Source organism: Schistocerca piceifrons, chromosome 11 (genome assembly GCF_021461385.2).
Source record: "Schistocerca piceifrons isolate TAMUIC-IGC-003096 chromosome 11, iqSchPice1.1, whole genome shotgun sequence".
NCBI classification, from domain to species: domain Eukaryota; kingdom Metazoa; phylum Arthropoda; class Insecta; order Orthoptera; family Acrididae; genus Schistocerca; species Schistocerca piceifrons.
The window spans coordinates 49,493,103-49,513,172 of NC_060148.1; the positions used below are offsets into that span (position 1 = coordinate 49,493,103).

A 20,070-nucleotide genomic window follows, 5' to 3' on the forward strand; every position below is an offset into this window, starting at 1 on the left:
GCTTAAACTGTGAACTATATTAACAAGAAACTATCACAATACCGCATAATATTAGGTCTGTTTTTGTGCCAGTTAAATGTTTTCTAGTGAAATAGAAAGAAAGCTGCTACTACTTTAGTTATATTAGGTAGCTGCAAGCTGTCATATCACAAACTTAAATTTTACTTCATTAATCAAGTATTTTTTCAAACAAAACAGTAACCTAAATATGTAATTACACAGGACAGTTTGCAACACAGTACTTGCCATCCATCTAAAGAAGGAATCAAATCCTTGCACTAAGATAATCAGTGGAAGGAGTCACTAATGAGATATCTTTTAAATTTTCCTTTGAATTGGCTGAGATAACTAATTACTTGTTGTATGTTAGATGGGAGCATCTCAAATATCTTTAAACCATAGTACACAACTTTGTTAAATCCTAGGTAAGGATACAAAGTTTACACAAAAGTTATATTTATGTCTTGTATTGATAGTGCAGATCACAGTTCAGCTTGAACTGAGTTTTCACAGCCACACTACACCTTGACTAAAATTACTCTGTGATTGTGACAGTGGCTAGGAGTCAGCCAACTTCAGTTCTTTCTTGACACATATGTGCAATGACATTTTTTAGGCACCACACAGCTTTCTCAGGCACAGTACAATGCACAGGAAGGGGAGGGACAACTGTTGCCTTGTCCACCATCCCCACTGATGTACTTCCCACTACAGCTGACAATAACAATGAAAGTAATCTAATTGTATGTTTTGCTCAATTTGCATTGCGCAACTCTTGCTCGTTCTAAACATGTGGAATGATGTATGTAACGAAGAACCCAGTTCAACGATAGCTGTCTGTCAACCAAGAGGTTATTTCAATCAAAATTTAGAAGAAAACATAATAATCCTTTATCACTAAGCCTACCGAAGGTTCATGAAAGTGTTCAACAACAGCCACAAAAGTTTTCTATTATTTTCCGACTGATATAATCTGAGAGGTGCCAAAATTTCAAAAATTTTTCGGAAATTACTGCTATCAGCTACCTTTTGTATTATTTTTCAATTGTTATTCACCAGGACCAGTTTTGAATCACTATCATCAGATGGTACATATTTATTGCATGTTTGCAGCGTTGCTGGAGTTGTGCCGCTGCGGCCAGGCGTGATCTGTACATACTTCTCACCACATTCGGTGAACATCTGTTTCGTTCTCTTGCCATAACTACATGAGCCACAAGAATGCTGCAAATATGCAATAAGTATGTACCATCTGATGATAAATGACTTGTTAATTTGAAACCAGTCATGGTAAATACAAACTGAAGAATAAAACAAAGACAACTTGCTGCTGTAAACCTTTACACAAACTTAAATCTGAACTGAAATTGCTTCTTCTGGCAACTTCTGCTCTAAATATGGATATTTAACAAAAACCTTGTGGTATTTCTAAATAGATATAAACATTCTGTAACAATAACATGAGCAGTGACGGAGACGAATATGTTCATTATTATTACTTTTCAACTAATAAGCTGACTGGTAAACTGTAAATAGCCAGTACGTAGCCATAAACACAAAAAAGACATAGAGTGGAAAACCAATGTAATCTACACCATTTTGATACAAACAGACCAATGGTCCTTGAAACATAGCATTATTTTTAACTAATCAAAACAAACACAAACTATATCCAAAGAACATAATCACTTTATATAAAGTGATCTACTTCTTTATTGTAAAAGGTAGATTGGTGTTAAGTAATGACTCCACCCACCTGTTTTGACCTGTAATGCCATCAACATAGTGCACATTATTTGAAGCACATACAATATGGTGACCACGATGTCACTAATTACACCTGTGAACAAACATAATAACATGTGAAGTATTTAACTTCAGTAATAGAATGAAACTAACAGGACAACCAAATGAAGAGGAAAAACTAAATAAATGACAATAAGAATAATGACATTGCTGCAAAACAAATATTCGCCAAAATATCAAGGACACAAAATCCTCAAAAATTAACAAAATAAAAAAAATTACATAAATTAAAACTATTGGTGTTGTAAATTTCACATGACTTACATATCTCAAATGAAGAACTCAATACCAGTAACCCATACAGAACTCAAAAACTCAACACAATTTGCAGGAATACAGAAGCCTCTGCTTTGACCCATGACGTAGCCAATATGGCGGAAAAAACCATTCCCATCCTCTCCAATATGGCGCTTATGACATCAATACATAAATGACAACAAACACAAAACCAACACACATACCTCTCTCCAAAAATATAATCAAACTAATGGTACCAGTGCAGGAAATTGGGGGTTATTGGTTGGGGAAAGACTAAATATAAACACATACAGACACACACCACGATTCCAAACCACACAAAACGGTGACATAAAACATCACAAAATTCTCAAGTTCAGCTACACTTACAACACCGACAGGAATCGATCACTTCCCTTAACCTACATAGCTCAACCGCATTTGTCGATACCACAAAATAAAAACCAACTACTCCAAAAATTATAATCACACTGCAACTATCGATACTAAAAAACCAACACCTAAAACAACAAAAATTGGAATCAGGGACTTCCCTTGACCTATGTAGGTCAACAGCAGCTCACGATACCAACACACAAAGATGAAACGACACATGGAATCGGACACTTCCCTTGACCTACATAGGTCAACAGCAACTAAGATTGGAATCGAACACTTCCCTTGACCTATATAGGTCAACAGCTCACGATACCAAAACACACACAGCTATGACGACAAATTGCAATCGGTCACTTTCCATGACCTATGCAGCTAAAATACAACTGACGACACCAAAAAAATCGAAATTAAGTACTTCCCCCAAGACAGTTAAAGCAACAAGTGCCGATGCCAAAACACCAACAATCAACACATGCAGTAAATAACTCCGACCCAACAACACATAGAAATCCCACAGAACATCATAACACACAAACAACAGTCCCAAAAAACCGACTACTTACCATAAAAAAGTTCTGGGGCTACACGCTAACCCCAACTTGTATAATTATTCTTCTTGCATATGCCGCATTTCACTATCTCTGTCACAAGCCCAAAAAGTTGCAGAAACTTAATGACGGACAACATGTGCCCCCCATTTCAGCCAACGATGCGCACTATTAAACTTAGAAGTCATATCGGTACCTAACAAAAGAAGCCACAAATTGAATTAAACGACTTACCGCATTACAAACAGCAAACCAATAACATCAAACAACACTGCAATCGCATAAACACAATGGAAACTTAATTCTTAACTGACTGAAACTAATTTCCGTTATTCTATAACAGTCACGACCAGTAAGTGCACACTTCAAGCACCGACACCAAAATGAACCCAATACACCACCAGAGGACACAACCAATGGCAACAAGACGACATCTACAAACACAAAACACTCATAAACTAAAGTCCGCAAAGTCATGATGTCAAACAACACAAGACCCTTACTTCACGGGTCAAAGCCGACGGGTGGGATCGGACGCCTCCATTGACCTACATAGCTCCAACAAAGCCCTCGATACCAGGAACCAACCACTCTAAAACATGGTATTGCAAATTTCACTTCACCCACATAGCTCAAGCAAAGCCCTAGATACCACACTTTCACTTACTCTATCTAAACCACAGTTCTCAGTACAACACACCAAACCATGCTCACATGACTAATATCAGAAATGTATCCTAACCAATGATGGTACGAAGTTACCCATGATACCTACCAATAACAATCCAACAATTGCCGAGTGCTAACAGGGAAATCCCGAAAATTCATGAAAACTTTCATCACCATTGATATCAATATACACAAACAACTTTTCCCATTGCAACAAGCAATGAGCTACTCATAAATACCTGTATCTTCTTCACAACTGAAGGAAAGAGAAAAATATAAAATTTCTGACCACAAGATACACACAGCACTAATATTTCCTAACATAGAAAAGAATCCATCAGCCAAAACAAGCAAATTCAAAGTAACACACCAGAAAGCCAGCAAAAATTCTTTCAATAGCAACCCAAAACATCCAGCTGATTTCAAACAACTCACTAACAAACCTCCAGCACAAGAGAGTGCTACAAAATATTACAACACACAATCTACAAACACAAAGACTCAAAAACATCAAGGCTCACCAAGACATCACAGGTCAAAGCAGATGGGTGTAACATCAGCACTTTAGCTTGTGGGAATAACCTCATGTTAGCTTCAGGTAGGAAATAGTGATGAGACAATGACTGCTGATTGGCAGGAAAATAGGACTAAATTATCAAGGATGAAACTTAATTACTGTTGGAACATTTGTTGAGAGTTTGCATCTTTTTGGTACCACCCAAAAAGGCCAGTACTTCCTGCTTTGCACTTAGGAGATCTTTCTCACCATACTGGCCCACAAACAGGGCTGACAGCATACTTTTATTCCATCTGTCCTACAGCATTTTCTTTCTAAGCAGCGCAGCTAAGATCTAAAAATTGTCCATTCTAACAATGAATTTCTAATACTTATATCCTAAGCCATTTACTCCCTAATAGTACTTATGAATAATAATAAAGAGTGAATTTACTAGATGCTGATTTGATTTATGAATTTTCTGAATGCCCGGCGACACATTCATATGAATCGTTACCTGCTATTTGAGCACCTTGTTTTGCAAATGCATATTTCCCACAGTATTGCAGTTTTGTTGCATTTCTCTTCCTGTTTTTATCGAGTTTCGTCGCTACATACTCCAGTGAGTAAAAATAAAGTTCAACTACTCCATCACTTAACATATCAATATGTTTAAACGAGAGTTACCTTTGAAGAAGCCTTACAACAGTACTAAGTTCCATACAACACAGCTATGAAACTGAATCTGCCGTTTATAATGTTCATGAGTACAACACTACACGTGCAGCTTGAGTACATAGTCACAATATTAAATAAATCCTATACATTTATATTCTATGGGAAAATACAGTATTCTAACCACAATCATTTTAACTGATGTGAATGAGAACGTATATTATGTTTGCTGTTTTCTCTCCAATAATTTTGCGTTCCGTTTTTTGTCTCTTAGAAACCACTATAGTACAAAGCCTATTACTGAGTTACTACAAGAGTTCTGTGCTGCATCTACCACCTTGACGAAAACAATAACAAACACAGATCTTTCTCTCTGCCAAAAATTTCGTCTTCAAAGTTAAAACTCGCAACACCTTCAACCAGTGCCACCTAGGAATGGGGCAGCTACACTGCATGTGTGACGTCAGCGTAAGAGTCACACCACTGCGCTATGAGTCATGAGAAACTTGTAGCTGCAAGTGTGTATTGGACTTTCTGTTTATCTAATAATTCATTTATCTAAAATAAAAAGAAATTCTAATACTTTAAATAATGTTTCCTTATTTTTTTACAATAAACTTTTTTTCATAAAATCTTCTTTAAACTTAAGTAATTTGAAGTTAAGTGAAATCATGAATTATCTGTATACATATGTTTATGGAAATCAAGGAAATGTTTGGGAATTCAATAAGCAATGAATTAGTATTTATGTTTACACAGTTATCATATTTGTTTATTATCTAAAAGCATAAGAAAATAAACAGAGCCAAATTTTCAGTCCATTTTTCTCTTTCTCTTGGGGGTTGTAACATTATTTGTATCTACAATGTCATTGACCCTCTTTGTATAATTATTCAAAAGAATATTGACAGCAGCACCAAGTATATTGTCAATGATTTCATGTACAGAGTGATTTGCAGTGCAAGCAAACGCAACAAATATGTCATTGGGCAAGTTGCTATGACACACAAAGCAATACATTTCTTTGACACTTTTCCTGAAGAAATAACTCTTCTTTTTCCGTAAGCAGTTTCTGTGCAGTAACATATACACATACTACACATGTTATAACATCCTGACTAGGATAGCAGATACCACTTCTACTGGTCACAGTTGTTCAACGATTTCTGGCATCTTTTACATTCTCATCATCTCCTGTTAGATACATTTTACATTAATCACATTTAAGTTTCTTAATGACTGTATATGAGCAGTAACCACTTATGTAGTGAAGTACAGGCCACACATCCTCATCTGATTCCTGTATATCAATATCTTCCACAACTACATTTAACTCTTCATTATATGTCACTTTTGGAAGGTCATTTATGTCTGTCTCATTAGAAAAAATATCATCCTTGGCAATTACATCACCCATTTTTTGGGACTTTAATATTAATGATACATAGCTTTGTACCTTCAGTTTACTTTCTGTCTCAAAAATTTGTCTAATTGATACATGGTAATTACCATCAGTCATCTGACGAAATTTACCAAACCTGCTTTCAAGGTCATCAGTTTGAACCTTGCCTGTTAGAAAGTATTGCCTCTTTTTCTCATTGAGCCAATACCTAGCCAGATCCACCAATCCACGAGTGGTATGCCTAAGAGCTAAATATGTTTGTCTGCTAAGACCAATTAAACCCTGAGAATTTTCCTTTATTACCCAATTTGCAAACTGGTGTAGGAACTCTGGTATGTGCTCAGAATTCCTGGTTATTGGCTCTTGAAACCTATTTAATAACCTTTGACCTTTTAACAATATTTTTACATTAACTGCATCCCACCACTTGCAAATGACCTCAATGAAAGTTGCGGCATTGTTGCAGTATTCAATATTGTGTTTACGGCCTAATTTCCTGAGAGCAATAGCTGTTGTATGGTCAAAAATATGGAGAGCAAGTTTTACATTCTGCCTTTCTATGGTTGAGGGATACAGTGATTTAACACATAGCTTGTTTGCAAATTTCAATAAATTTGCCTTTTCCACCAAATGAAGAGATTTCAAACTATTGAAAGACACAAAACCACCATCCAGCTCATTATTAAAATCTGGGAACTCTATAATCTCTTCTTTCTGATTCAGCCAATTTTTACGTATGCATTTTAATAGGTGCACACTATCAAATATAAAATAAAAAGGCCTACTTCCATCACCTGGAAAAGGGTGTCAGTATTTAATTTTAAGTTCAGGTGGAACACTGAAGTAAGATACAGCTTTCTTATTGATGGCATTATTATCAGATACAATACCAACAACTTCAAACCCCATGCTTTCTAACTTCAATACAATATCTTTTAAAGAAGGTGAAAAGAGCAGGGGCCTGCATAACTTTGACCAGCAGAATATGAGCTACATCAGTGTGCTGTGTATCCAAACTACGTACCATGAATATGTAGGCTGCAGATGCACATTCACTACTATTATAGGCCTGGCCAACTATGTTTCCCCCTGTGGAGTCCATCTGTAACTTTAAATGGATTTCATCCATCGAGAGCAGAACTATCCGGTCTTCTTCAGTTAAAATCTCACTTTCTTAGTTTTGTATCCAAGAAAATGTACAGGAACTTGTTCAAGAGCAGGATTATGAGCAAATCCACCACGTATCCTAGTCAGAGTAGCAGGGTTAGGCATGTTATTATACCACTGCTTCTTAAAAACTTGTAACAGTGAGGGTAAATAGAATGAACTAATGACCACAAAACTAAAATATCCCATGAATATCTTGCACTATTCTTCTTGCATTTTAGCAATGACATCTGTTCTTTCATAAAGTTTATAATTTCATGTTTATCTGGCAACTTTTCAGATAAATTATTCAAAATAGTGGTTATGAAATCAATACTCTCATTAGGTTCCTGATCTTCTCTGTTGCTAAATTTTAATTTGACAATATTAAGAATATTAGTTAGCTGGGTTGTGGTACTTACAGTTACTGTAAACTTTATGTTCCCTGTTTGACCAAGCTGTAAATCATTGACATGGACAGTGAGAGTGAGATTTGCGTTAATTGTAACATAACACAGAACTTTCAAAAATGGCACTTCACTAATTAAAATAAAATACACACTATTCATTTTTTTGACGCAGGTCCACTCATTCAAATCACTACTATTAATTTTATCACATAATTTCTTCAATGAAGAGAATGATATTGCCTATTTATGGTTGTCATGAGTAATCAAACTTACTCTCAGCACAGATCTGATGAAAGCATTTTCCAAACACTGTCTTCAATCTTCAGGATGTTCTCTTGATGCTGACAGTGTAGATAAATATTCAGGACATCCTGGCAATAGTGCTGGTATTGCACCTATAAAAAAAAATTAATTCTCAGTACCTTACCATTTAAACCAAAAGCGTAAGAGATTCATCCAATAATTATATAACCTAACTCGAAGTCCGTAAACAAACAACTTAACTTTCCTTAGATGTGGGCGGTCAAGAGGCGCTGTAATTAATCTTTCAGTCTTAGCATAATATGCTGATGTAGTACTTTCTATACCGTGTGCATGGAAATGCAGCTCACAAACCTGCTAAAAATAATCGATTATGTAACATTAGTATGATAAAAGTTTGGTCTATGTATACAGGTTATGTTTATAAATTACAATTAACACTCAAACTAAACAGAACCATTTCATAGGTTTATTTAGTAAAGCTGCTACTTACCACAGGGGTCATTCCATGTCAGTTCAACCAGGGGCTCCAGCTCATAGTCTCTGATTTGACTGAAATTCTGTACACTAATTCTACCATGTGTGGAACACCCATGTACAAAGTATTAGTTTCCCCTGCTAATTAGTTCCAGAATTATGACTTGTGAAAGAAGGTGGCGTGACCCGGAAATTGCAACCCATATCTGGCAATCTATGTTCAGACCCAACTTCAGGTCATAATAACTTTGCAACTCTTCCACACAGTCCAGTGAAATTTTTACAACCCAGTAACATCCATTTAGAGAACACGCTCCACGAATCAAAACACCAACAACATATTTCTGAGGGAAAATACAAAATTCCAAAATGTGATTTAAAAAATGTAATACGTCAAAAGGTACATATTGTAGGTGCCCTCTATGCCTAATATAATTCACTCGAAAAGGGTATAATATGGTCTAAACACACACAGAACTCATCATGCCATATCTGTCACAAAAACTGAGTTACATGCACACGAAAATACAAAAATTTGAAAAATTGCCTGAAAAAATGGATTTTCTAAGTGTGGTAGCACAAAAGGGACAAGTGCTATCCAAGTCAAATTTCACACACTGCATAAGTAGACCATAATGATATATACCTCAAAATTTCAGCATGTTATTGCAAGACATTTGTGTGCAATGGAAGTTGACAAATGTATTTGGTGATGTGGCCATTGTTCCACAACAAAATTTTGTAGAAACATATGATAAACTGTTCTGCCTCTTCTTATCCCCTCCCACAACTGTTTAATCACCAAGCAACAACATATAGACAGATTAACACAACCTATCATTAATGTTTACTGCACCTTAACTGCTAAAAACCAGTCGATTGTGCTTCGAACAGTAGTTCTCCCACACTTTAGCTACTGTACTCTGAACAGTGAGTGGCAAATTGTACTGTCTTCCTGACACTGTGGTAGGAACTGGAACTGTCATAAGAATATGTTCAAAAGGAATCCAACACCTGTCTGCCAAACGTGGCCAATGAAATGATCTTGCTGGTCCTGCTGGTGCCATGAAGTTCACCAATACATCACCTTCTGCTTCACAGCACTCTGCAACACATTCTAAGTACCATTTGTCATCATAAACAGCAATAACATAGCAAACTGGTTGTATGTTGCTGCTTTTGCTTCTGAATCCTGAGCCAGACACACTGTGAAGACAAATGTTGTGCATGAAACAATAGTTATAAGTGGACAGTCTGCGCATCTGCACATTGTAAAAATCCCCTGGAGAGAAGTGATAATGGCTCCTTGTGCCTGCAACAGTTTTAACATGTTCTAGTCTGCTTTTTAGCAACTCTTCGACTGATTTCACCTCATCTTTCGAAATATAGGGTTAGGTTAGGTTAGGTTAGTGTTGTTTAACGTCCCGTCGACAACGAGGTCATTAGAGACGGAGCGCTAGCTCGGGTTAGGGAAGGATGGGGAAGGAAATCGGCCGTGCCCTTTGAAAGGAACCATCCCGGCATTTGCCTGAAACGATTTAGGGAAATCACGGAAAACCTAAATCAGGATGGCTGGAGACGGGATTGAACCGTCGTCCTCCTGAATGCGAGTCCAATGTGCTAACCACCGCGCCACCTCGCTCGGTTTTCGAAATATAGAATAATTGTATGCCAGAGATATTTTTCTTTTCCCAGGTAAATAATTGAAGAGGTGTTAGTGTGTGATCTTCTGTAGGGTGCTGCAGACTAGCTCGTGATGCCATGCGCTTAATGGTAGCACCAATACCATCACATACATTTTTTCCATGACTTGTTGTGAAAAAATTCCATTCTGCGTGAATCTGAAAATCATTGTAATGCATGCATACATTTTTGAGACTTTTACAGTTTTTGTACTTACTAGCTGCCCCATCACTGAAATATTCCGCAAAATGTATGTGAGGCAGCTTGTTTTTCACATATGCCATGACAGTGCGATTGTGGACATGAACTGCAATGGCATCATGAATTAAACAGTCACTAAAAACGCACAGGTTCATGACAGACACATCACCTGATTCACCTCTATAGTAATTCGCTAATGGCTGGAGATTTGTTTGACTGTTGTCCCAATGATATCCTTGGATGGCATCTTGAACTATAAATACATAATTTTCAGAAAAGTCTAGTATTACAATAATTTCATCTTTTTTCAAATTATCCTTATAAAACTGGAGATAAGCCGATTGTGCTGTTGTTGTGAAGCTGTGTGTGGTCAGTTTGTCCAATTTTTTACAACACATTTCAACAAAATCTTCCACTGTACTTTGCTTTGTTTCAAGACTTGTATGATCCATGTGTGTCCATTGTTTATAAGAAATAAGTTCATTATCATCCATAAGGAGTTCACCATACATTTTGTTATTCATGTGTTGTGCAAGATTTGCCTTACCAGGACACTTTTCACACCTGTGTATCATGCACTGGTAGGAACTGATGCCACACACTAGTAGCTTCATTGCACCTTTGTAATCCAGAGCAGAATCCTTTATAGCAGCAATCATCAGCTTAGCATTTTGATTGGTCTCACATACACAAACATTGTGTGTTCCCCTTGCACTTACAGGCACAACCCATTTTGACCAAAGATTGAAAAAAGATGATAAACCTACTTTGGTATTGGGATACTTTTCCTTGATTTCTGCATATAGTTCTGACGTGTTGCATTGCAACTGTCTTTTTTGCATCTGTACACGTACATTTCCCATTTTCATCATTACATAGTATTTTTTTCCAGGCATTATTCGGCTGTAGTCATTATTTTCATAAAATCCGACACTAGTACCTTTATTTCTGAACTCAATTGCTTACCCTGAGCCTGATGAAGTTATGGAAGCACTCCTTGGGTTGTTTTTATTTTCCTAGCTTGCTTTACCATATATGTACAAACATTGAATTCCTTTGCAGTGTAGTCAATAGACCAGCTGGAAGGTGCAAGGGTAAGAATAGCTACTTTTTTCAGGGGTGTGGATATGGCACATTTTTCTTTCAAATCATGCACAATTTTGTCGAAATCAGAGCATTTCTGGCATGATTTCTGTTCTTTTGGAGCAGATAGTTCTTCCTCTTCCACCATTAGTGTGTCAGCTATTTTGTGTTTTAATTCCATTTGAGCTGCTTGTAGTTTTCTTCTACCATAGCTGGGTGTGTCTCTTTTCCCAACATTGTGTGTCTTCATGGGAGACAAACCAAGAGCAGTCACTGAAGTATTTAATTGCTCATCCGCTGTGGTTGTAGGTGGCTGATACTCTTCGTCACTGTCACATAAATTATCAGAACATAACTTTTGTCCTGATTTCATGTTAAGTCCCTTGCACTGATTCCCTTTCAATACTGATTTTATATCAATTTCTCTGAGGCTGTACTTCACTGTCTTCTTACGAATCCGAAATGGATCAAAACAACTTCTTTGTAGGAAAGAGTACTTATCCAATAACACTTTCATATGATGATAACAAACACTAATGCTTCCTGGAACTGTACTTCTTGTGCTCACAGGGTGTATCCCAGATCTGCATAGCAACAAATCTTGGTCCGATTCTTCCAAATCATACAGTACAAAGCGAATGCCACATTCTATTCCATATGTTGTTTTAGTACATTCAGATGCTTGTGCTCTACCAGTACTGCAACTTGTTTGAACAAAAGCACCACTAGTACACTCTTCTGCCTCCATACCGACTTTCCACAACAATACTGACCAGTCTGAACTAGAATCTTAAAAACATGAGTAACCTGTAATTGTTGCTTGTTTCCTTTGTTGTTCCTGCCTAACAATTATTCATTCTGTCCCTGAAAACTACCAATGTTTAACTTTCTGTTGCCTAATGATTCCCAACAATTGCTGCAGCTTTATATGAAGCAAGATGTCTGCATCAACACTATTACTTGCTAAATCATGTTAAAAGAAACATAACCAAATACATCTCTGTCAACTTTTATTGTACACAAATGCCTTACAATAACAAGTTGAAATTTTGCCACATATTATATTATGGTCTACTTATGCAGTGTTTGAAATTTAGCTTGGATATCACTTGTCCCTTTTGTGCTACCAGTCTTAGAAAATCCGTGTTTTCACGTAATTTTTCAAATTTTTGTATTTTCGTGTGCAAGTAACTCTGTTTGTGTGACTGATATGGGCAAAATGAGTTCTGTGTGTGTTTAGGCCACATTAAGCTTACCACAAAAAAATTTATACCCTTTTTGAGTGAATTATATTTGGCACAGAGGGCACCTACAATATGTACCTTTTAATGTATTATATTTTTCAATCACATTTTGGAATTTTTTATTTGCCCTCAGAAATATGTTGTTGGTGTGTGCGGAATAATTCCAAAGTTATTAAGACCTGAAGTTGGGTCTGAGGATAGATTGCCAGATGCGGGTTGCAATTTCCGGGTCACGCCACCTTCTTTCACAAGCCATAATTCTGGAACTAATTGGCAGGGGAACTTAAACTTTTGTACATGAGCGTTCCACACTTGGTAGCATTGATGTGCTAAATTTGAGCCAAATCTGACACTATCAGCTGGAATATTTTCTCAAATTGGTTGAATTGACATGGAATGACGCACAGAATGATCTGAAGGGGTAAAAATAATCACGGTGAACTGCTCTTATCCATTCTCTCCTTGCATCTTCATCACGAGGGAAATGGAATTACTGACTCTTTCCTGAGCAGTATAATTGCCTCTACAATGAGGCATACAGCATCTACGTGGCATATTTATATATTGAAGTAGTATGAACGCTATTACACTATCATTTCAATTCACAATCATATAATGGCTACACAGGCGAAACAACAAAGAAAGCACATGTGGCTTTGCGTTTGTTACGACCCGTACGAGGCCAATGAGAAAGACGACCAACAAGAAATACAGGCTGCACCGCGTACGTCACACAGAGGATGTCATGTGACCGGCAGTGTCCTAACATCTTGTCACTTCAGAACAGATAGCGCCTCTGTCTAAACTGCATCCATGAAAGTTTTATATTAATTAAAGTTATGCTGGGTACACATATACTGGATTTCTGAATACTGGTAAACTTTGATGCAAGATATACTTAGAAACCTAGCAATCAAGAACTCAGTTGTAGGCATATGTATTTAATAACTGAAAAACAGCAGGTCTGCAATGACGGATAAAATATATGCATCCCAATTAAGAGTTTATTCAATTTTTTTGCTTACTAACCAAGCACAGTTTACGTCTAGATGTATGTGATTTTAGACATTTTTTGCTTGTGGTTCATTTTTGTCTCCAGTAACCGGTAAAGTAATTACAACACGCAATAATTGCGTGAACGAAAGGAAAGAATGTGATCAGAATTTTTTCTAAAATGCAGTTACAGACAACTAATTTTCGACAGGCTCTCACATAGAATTCCATTCATAACATTATTTGTAAGTGTATGAACATATCTAACAGACAACGAAACATTCAAATCCCAGTGATCGAAACAAGTTGAAAGATACGTGTCGTAGGCATTTCCGTACTAGATTTCATTCACGCAAGGACCAGAGAAATATGGGTAGACCGCCTTTGCTTTGAGTAGGTGTGTTTTCCTAACATGAAGGAAAATGTCAGCAGCCGATATTTTTCCTGATATATTTCACCGATTTTTATCCAAGGTGTTTCATTTTTAATGACTGAAAATTTAATTACAGAAGATTCTCATCTCTACAGAATGATTTTGACGAAGTTGTGCATTACGCCACAGTTTTGACAAGACTTGTAGGGCGATCAACTGAATGTAAGAGATGTACCTTATTTCCTGTTTTGCACAAATGCCACGTTGTTTCTATGAGGCATAATAAAATTGCTTCTATTAAATACTTTAATACAGGAGTTATTATGTTCTTGGATTTGAACAAACTTGATGTATCGAATTATCAGAAGCAAATTCTCACCTGTAAATTTTATTTTATTTTATTTTATTTTTTTTTTTTTGCATATTTTATTCATTGCAACTAGAAAAAGGCACCTGATAATGAGGAAGAGGTTTCCTCTTACCAGGTAGTGCAAAATAAAGTAACTTTTAACATATTTATGCAGTTGTTTGGCGGTCATTTCTACCAAAAACAAAAATCTCACCTGTAGTTTGACAAGAACTTGTCACTTACCCATCTCTTGAGGAAGTCAGTGTTGATGCAGATATTATGTTCATGGAATAAGAGCTATTAGTTTTTTGGAATAACTGCTACACCATTTCAGTGTTTTCCACAATGGAAAAATTTCTGCTTGTAGTACTGACTGTGTAGTAATTTTTAATAGACATTCACAAGGGTACGAAGTCAAAAAAGTACACTTTGTCAATATATATATTGGTTTGTGTCTGAAGATGACACTCCAAAATGCATAATCTAAGTTCTGTATTTTTTTCCATTTTATGCTCACTGTATATTCTAAGTATTTCATAACATGAGATAAACTGTCATCAAACAGTGTACTACAGGTAGTTTCCACAAATCAGCAACAATCACTACTTGATAAACATTAAAATTTCTTTAGCTTTATGCTTTCTGTACAATACGAATTTATACCACAGTCTCTCCGTCCTAATAACCCCCCCCCTGCCCCGCCCCCCCCCCACACACACAGACTTGATTGAATATACTGAGAATAAACATCAGTAGATGTTTTTCACTTCATTCCTAACTGAAGTGTAGTATAGCAGGAACCAGGTATCAAGACAATAATGATCAAGAACAAACATTTCACACACATAATTTATTTAAAAAAATTTGTAATGCTTTTAAAAACAGACAGTTTCGTTACTCATAATAGTTGATATTAATTGAGGTAAGATAATAGGATGGTACATTAGTTCATAAAAATTAGGCAGGTAAATTTGTGGCATGTTTTAAACTCACTACAGTAGTGTGATAAATTTGTAAATATAATTTTACATCTTACTGTGAGCTTTCAAGTTCCCAATAAAAGTGACCCTAATTGCCCTTTTGAAGGTTTTATAATACAAGATGTTCCTACTTATTTGTGCTATACATGTCATGGCAATACAATACTACCTTAGGTCAATTTATTATTCATTTAATGATACTATTCTGAAAATTTTAGAGGCAGTTTACACTTCTAATAAATTCTTTACAGGCATTGTAGAAAATATGACAGAATCAGCCAAATGATCACAAAATCTATTGCTGCCATGGATGTGACACCAAGAAAAACAAAAACATATGCTTAAATCAGACTAAATTATTGACTATATAAAAGAAATTAGACACAAAGTTCTCTGAAAATGCTCATGCAATCTGAGGTATAGATGCCAAGTGTGTAGACACTGGAGCATTTGTATCAGGATTTATTTTCTGCCCCACTCTACGTATGCTACATCATAATGACACATCTGTGTTCAATGTAATTTTAATGTAAACAAACCAGCCAGAGAAACCATGTATGTATAAGCATTAACGCATTATGTATTTGTAGATTATCTGTGTAATGTATGCAGTCCGAACAAAAATAAAGAAATGAAAACTCAAGGAATCAAGTGAGCTACAAGTGTGTCCTGTTGCACTTTTCATTATCAGTAAAGCATGAGTAGACACACGAAATCCACCAGCAGGAATTGAATCTGTTACATTCTATTTCCTACTATGTGAAATGAACTGAATTAGAGGGTGGAGATGCAAGTATGACAAAAGAAACAAAATAAACATACTTCACAGAGGAAATAAACAAATTCCTGACAATCCATGGTGTTGCCATGGCATTATCTGTAAGTTACTGAAAACATCATCCTCAACAACATCAGAAGCTGCAGCATCACCATCAGCAGCAGTAACAACATCAACAGCATTTTTGAAGGATGAGAAGTCAACAGAAGCAACATTGTGTAGTACTGTGAGCAAACGGAAAATAATGCCTGCTCTTCATCCAAAGGATTTTTTATTCAAGGACAAAAAGAGAGAGAAACCTTCAAGGTAAAGTTTCTTAATGCTCCACCAAAATATTCAGTCCATGAGAAATAAAGTCCAGCAACAACATGTGGAACAACAGACTATAGACAACTCACTCGTTTGCATCACAGCAGATTGATGTAGAGCAACTTAAATAAGTCATAATGGTTTAAACCAGGGGTGGGAAAATAGCAGCTCGCAGGCCACATGTGGCCCACCGAGGGGTTTTGTGTGGCCCGTCAAGACATTTACAAAAATCATAGGGAAAACAAAATTTCCCTTCCCCGTGAGACTAAAAAAATCCGTGAGTGTCTGCGTTACTTGGTAGTGCGTACTACCGACAGATGTCTCTCAAGTCATGCAACCAACCCAGCAGCATGTGGGCACAGTGGATTATGGGAGCACTACCATCTGCCACCATGGGCATGGAAAAAAGCATTGTGCATCCCGCTATTCGTGCAAATTTATGCTCCATGCGGTGGCTGATTGGAGCATAGTATTTCTCCCGCGCCGAGTGAATAGTACGACGTTCAGAGAAATTTTCTTCTTTTTCGGGTGGTTTACTTGTGTTTTGTCTGTGCAGCAGTACAACTTAACATATATATTATTTTTACTTCAGTGCAATCATGACTCCTAAGAAGACGGGTAAAGTCGGTGATAAGTGCTGTCTATTTAATGAAGACTGGAGGGCCAAATATTTCTTTATTGATGCAGGAAATAAAGCCACATGCTTACTATGCCATGATACAGTTGCCATATTCAAGGAGTACAATCTGAAACGACATCACGAAACAAAACACAGTGACTTTGGCTGCAAACTTTCAGATGAAGAACGAAAAATAAAAGCAGCAGAGTTCGTGAAACGCTTGAAGATTCATCAAGCGTTATTTACAAAGAAAACACCGCTTCAAAATAGTGCTACAGAAGCAAGTTTCATTTTTGCCTATAACCTTGCTAAACGAAACAAACCTTTTTCAGATGGTGAGTTTATTAAACAGTGCATGGTAGAGTGTGCAAGTGTATTGTGTCCTGACGTTAAAACCAAATTTGAGAGCATTTCGTTGTCAAGGAGGACTATAGCGCGGCGCATTGATTTAATTAATGCTGAACTTACACACCAGCTAAAGACTGTGAGCAAAGATTTTGTTTGGTTTTCACTGGCAATGGACGAAAGCACAGATATTGAAGACACTGCACAAGTACTCATCTTTATACGTGGAATTAATGAACATTGCGTCATCACCGAGGAATTACTTGGTATAGTATCCATGAAAGATAGAACCACTGCTCAGGACTTGGTAGAATGTGTTGTTAATTGTGTGGAAACAAGTGGCTTACCCTGGAACAAAATGGTAAGCATTACAACAGACAGGGCAAGAGCTTTCTGTGGGAAAAATATAGGTCTGGTGAAACTTTTAAAAAACAAGTTACATTCAAAGACACAGATAGTGATATTTTGGATTTTCATTGTATTTTACATCATGAAAGCCTCTGCAAGACTGCACCAGACTTAAAGCATGTGGTAGATCCTGTTGTTGGTGTTGTGAACACAATCAGAGCAAGGGCACTCCATCACAGACAGTTCAAATCTCTTCTTGAGGACGTTGGGGCAGAACATGAAGATGTAATTTACCATAACAGTGTGAGTTGGTTGAGCTTGGGCAAAGTATTAAATAGAGTCTGGGCATTACAAGATGTAATTATTTTATTTCTGGACACTAAGGAAATATCTCATGATTTTGTTGCAAAAATAGGATGTGAAGAGTGGAGATATGAGATGATGTTTGTAGCTGATATTTTTGCACAACTGTATGAGCTGATTGTGACTTTGCAGGGAAAGGGGTTGTTTGCTCATGAAATGTGGACACATGTCAAAGCATTTAAAACAAAACTAGGTCTGTATGCAAGGCAAGCAAATGAAGGAAAATTTTGTCATTTCCCTTTACTAGGGAAATAGAAAGTACCTGGATGTGTTTCAGCTAAGATTAGGGATTATCTGCAGAGTTTAGAGGCTGAATTTACTACAAGATTTCGGGATTTTAAAAAAATTGAGCCTCAATTTAATGTTTTATCGTATCCCATCACTGCTGATATTGACACTGCACCACAGGAGCTGCAACTTGTACTGATTGACATGCATGCAGATCACACAGTGAAAGAAATGTTTAGTGCTCTAACTTTAGTCGACTTTTATGAATTTTTGTCTGCTGAAAAAATTGCATGTATGAAGAAATTTGCAGGCAAAATGTTCTCCATATTTGGATACGTATATTTGTGAACAAAGTTTTTCTCGCTTGAATATTAACAACAGCAAATACCGAAGCTGTTTAACAGACAGTAATTTGCAGGCTGTGATGAGAATATCACCTAGCAGTCCGACTCCTCATTTCAGAAAAATTGTGCAAAATTGTGATAGGATGAATTTGTCCTATTAAACTTGTTTTAAAATTTAGTGTACTTGGAGATGATATTAAATTAGCAAAATATATGAAATTGAACACAACTATCTTATTGAGGAACAAGACTTTTGGTCAGCTGAATACAGGGTTATAAATACAAAATCAAATAGGGGTAATGCAGGAGTAGGTTTAATAATGAATAAACAAAATAGGAGTGCAGGCAAGCCACTACAAACATCATAGTGAATGCATTATTGTGGCCAAGATAGACACGAAGCCCACGCCTACTACAGTAGTACAAGTTTATATGCCAACTAGCTCTGCAGATGATAAAGAAGTAGATGAAATGTATGATGAGATAAAAGAAGTTATTCAGGTAGTGAAGGGAGACGAAAATTTAATAGTCATGGGTGACTGGAATTCGACAGTAGGAAAAGGAAGAGAAGGAAACATAGTAGGTGAATACGGATGGGGGCTAAGAAACGAAAGAGGAAGCTGCCTGGTAGAATTTTGCACAGAGCATAACTTAATCATTGCTAAAGCCCGGTCCACACGCAACGATCTGTCTGCGTAGACATCGGCGCAAATGTCTGTACATGCAAAAGATCGCTGCAAATGTGGTTTATTTATTTATTTATTTATTGTATCCAAGACATCACCATTTTACAAAAAAAAAGTTATATTACAATGCAAGAGAAGCAATAATACATGGTTATAAGGTAAATTAACTACAATAATATAGAAAAGTATGTAACATATAATGATAAGCGCTAAGGATGCGAAACAGAGCGATTTTCATATCCCACGTGAAGCCCAATACACTGCAGCTTGAATAGCCTTGTCATTTGCTTCAAATAGGTCTTGAGTCGAACACGGGTTGTTTAGTTTCCTGCAGACCAGTAGGTGTTGTGGGTCTTGCTGTTCTCCACACTCGCAGGGCTCGTCTACACTGATGTAGCCCCATTTTTCCAAGTTTGCTCTGCATCTTGATACGCCTGTTCGTAGTCTATTCAGGGCTTTCCAGGTCGTATGTGGTGTGTGCATACGTCACAAATCCCAATCTACTACTCGCCCGCCATCTGTCGGTATAGAAAAGAAATATCAGTGGCAAGCAACTACGCTCCCCATAAACATCAAAAATTTAATTCAGTTATTTTAAAATATAGAAATGGAGGAAGT

General features: G+C 36.7%; 1 protein-coding gene across 1 annotated transcript; it reads left to right on the plus strand.

The window, feature by feature from the left end:
- The first annotated feature begins 17,118 nt into the window (after window positions 1-17,118).
- On the plus strand, window positions 17,119-18,770 carry LOC124719660 (general transcription factor II-I repeat domain-containing protein 2-like). Its single transcript, XM_047244872.1, has 3 exons — window positions 17,119-17,622; window positions 17,823-18,387; window positions 18,472-18,770. The coding sequence occupies exons 1-3, from the start codon at window positions 17,119-17,121 to the stop codon at window positions 18,768-18,770; spliced, it is 1,368 nt and encodes a 455-aa protein (XP_047100828.1).
- Window positions 18,771-20,070: the final 1,300 nt, after the last annotated feature.

Excerpts from the sequence above, each read along its gene's own strand:
- LOC124719660 (XM_047244872.1), top strand. The coding sequence starts at position 17,119 with ATGACTCCTAAGAAGACGGGTAAAGTCGGTGATAAGTGCTGTCTATTT. Across the intron at positions 17,623-17,822 it reads TTACACACCAGCTAAAGACT|TGGCTTACCCTGGAACAAAA; the intron begins GTGAGCAAAGAT and ends TGTGGAAACAAG. Across the intron at positions 18,388-18,471 it reads AGCATTTAAAACAAAACTAG|CTAAGATTAGGGATTATCTG; the intron begins GTCTGTATGCAA and ends GATGTGTTTCAG.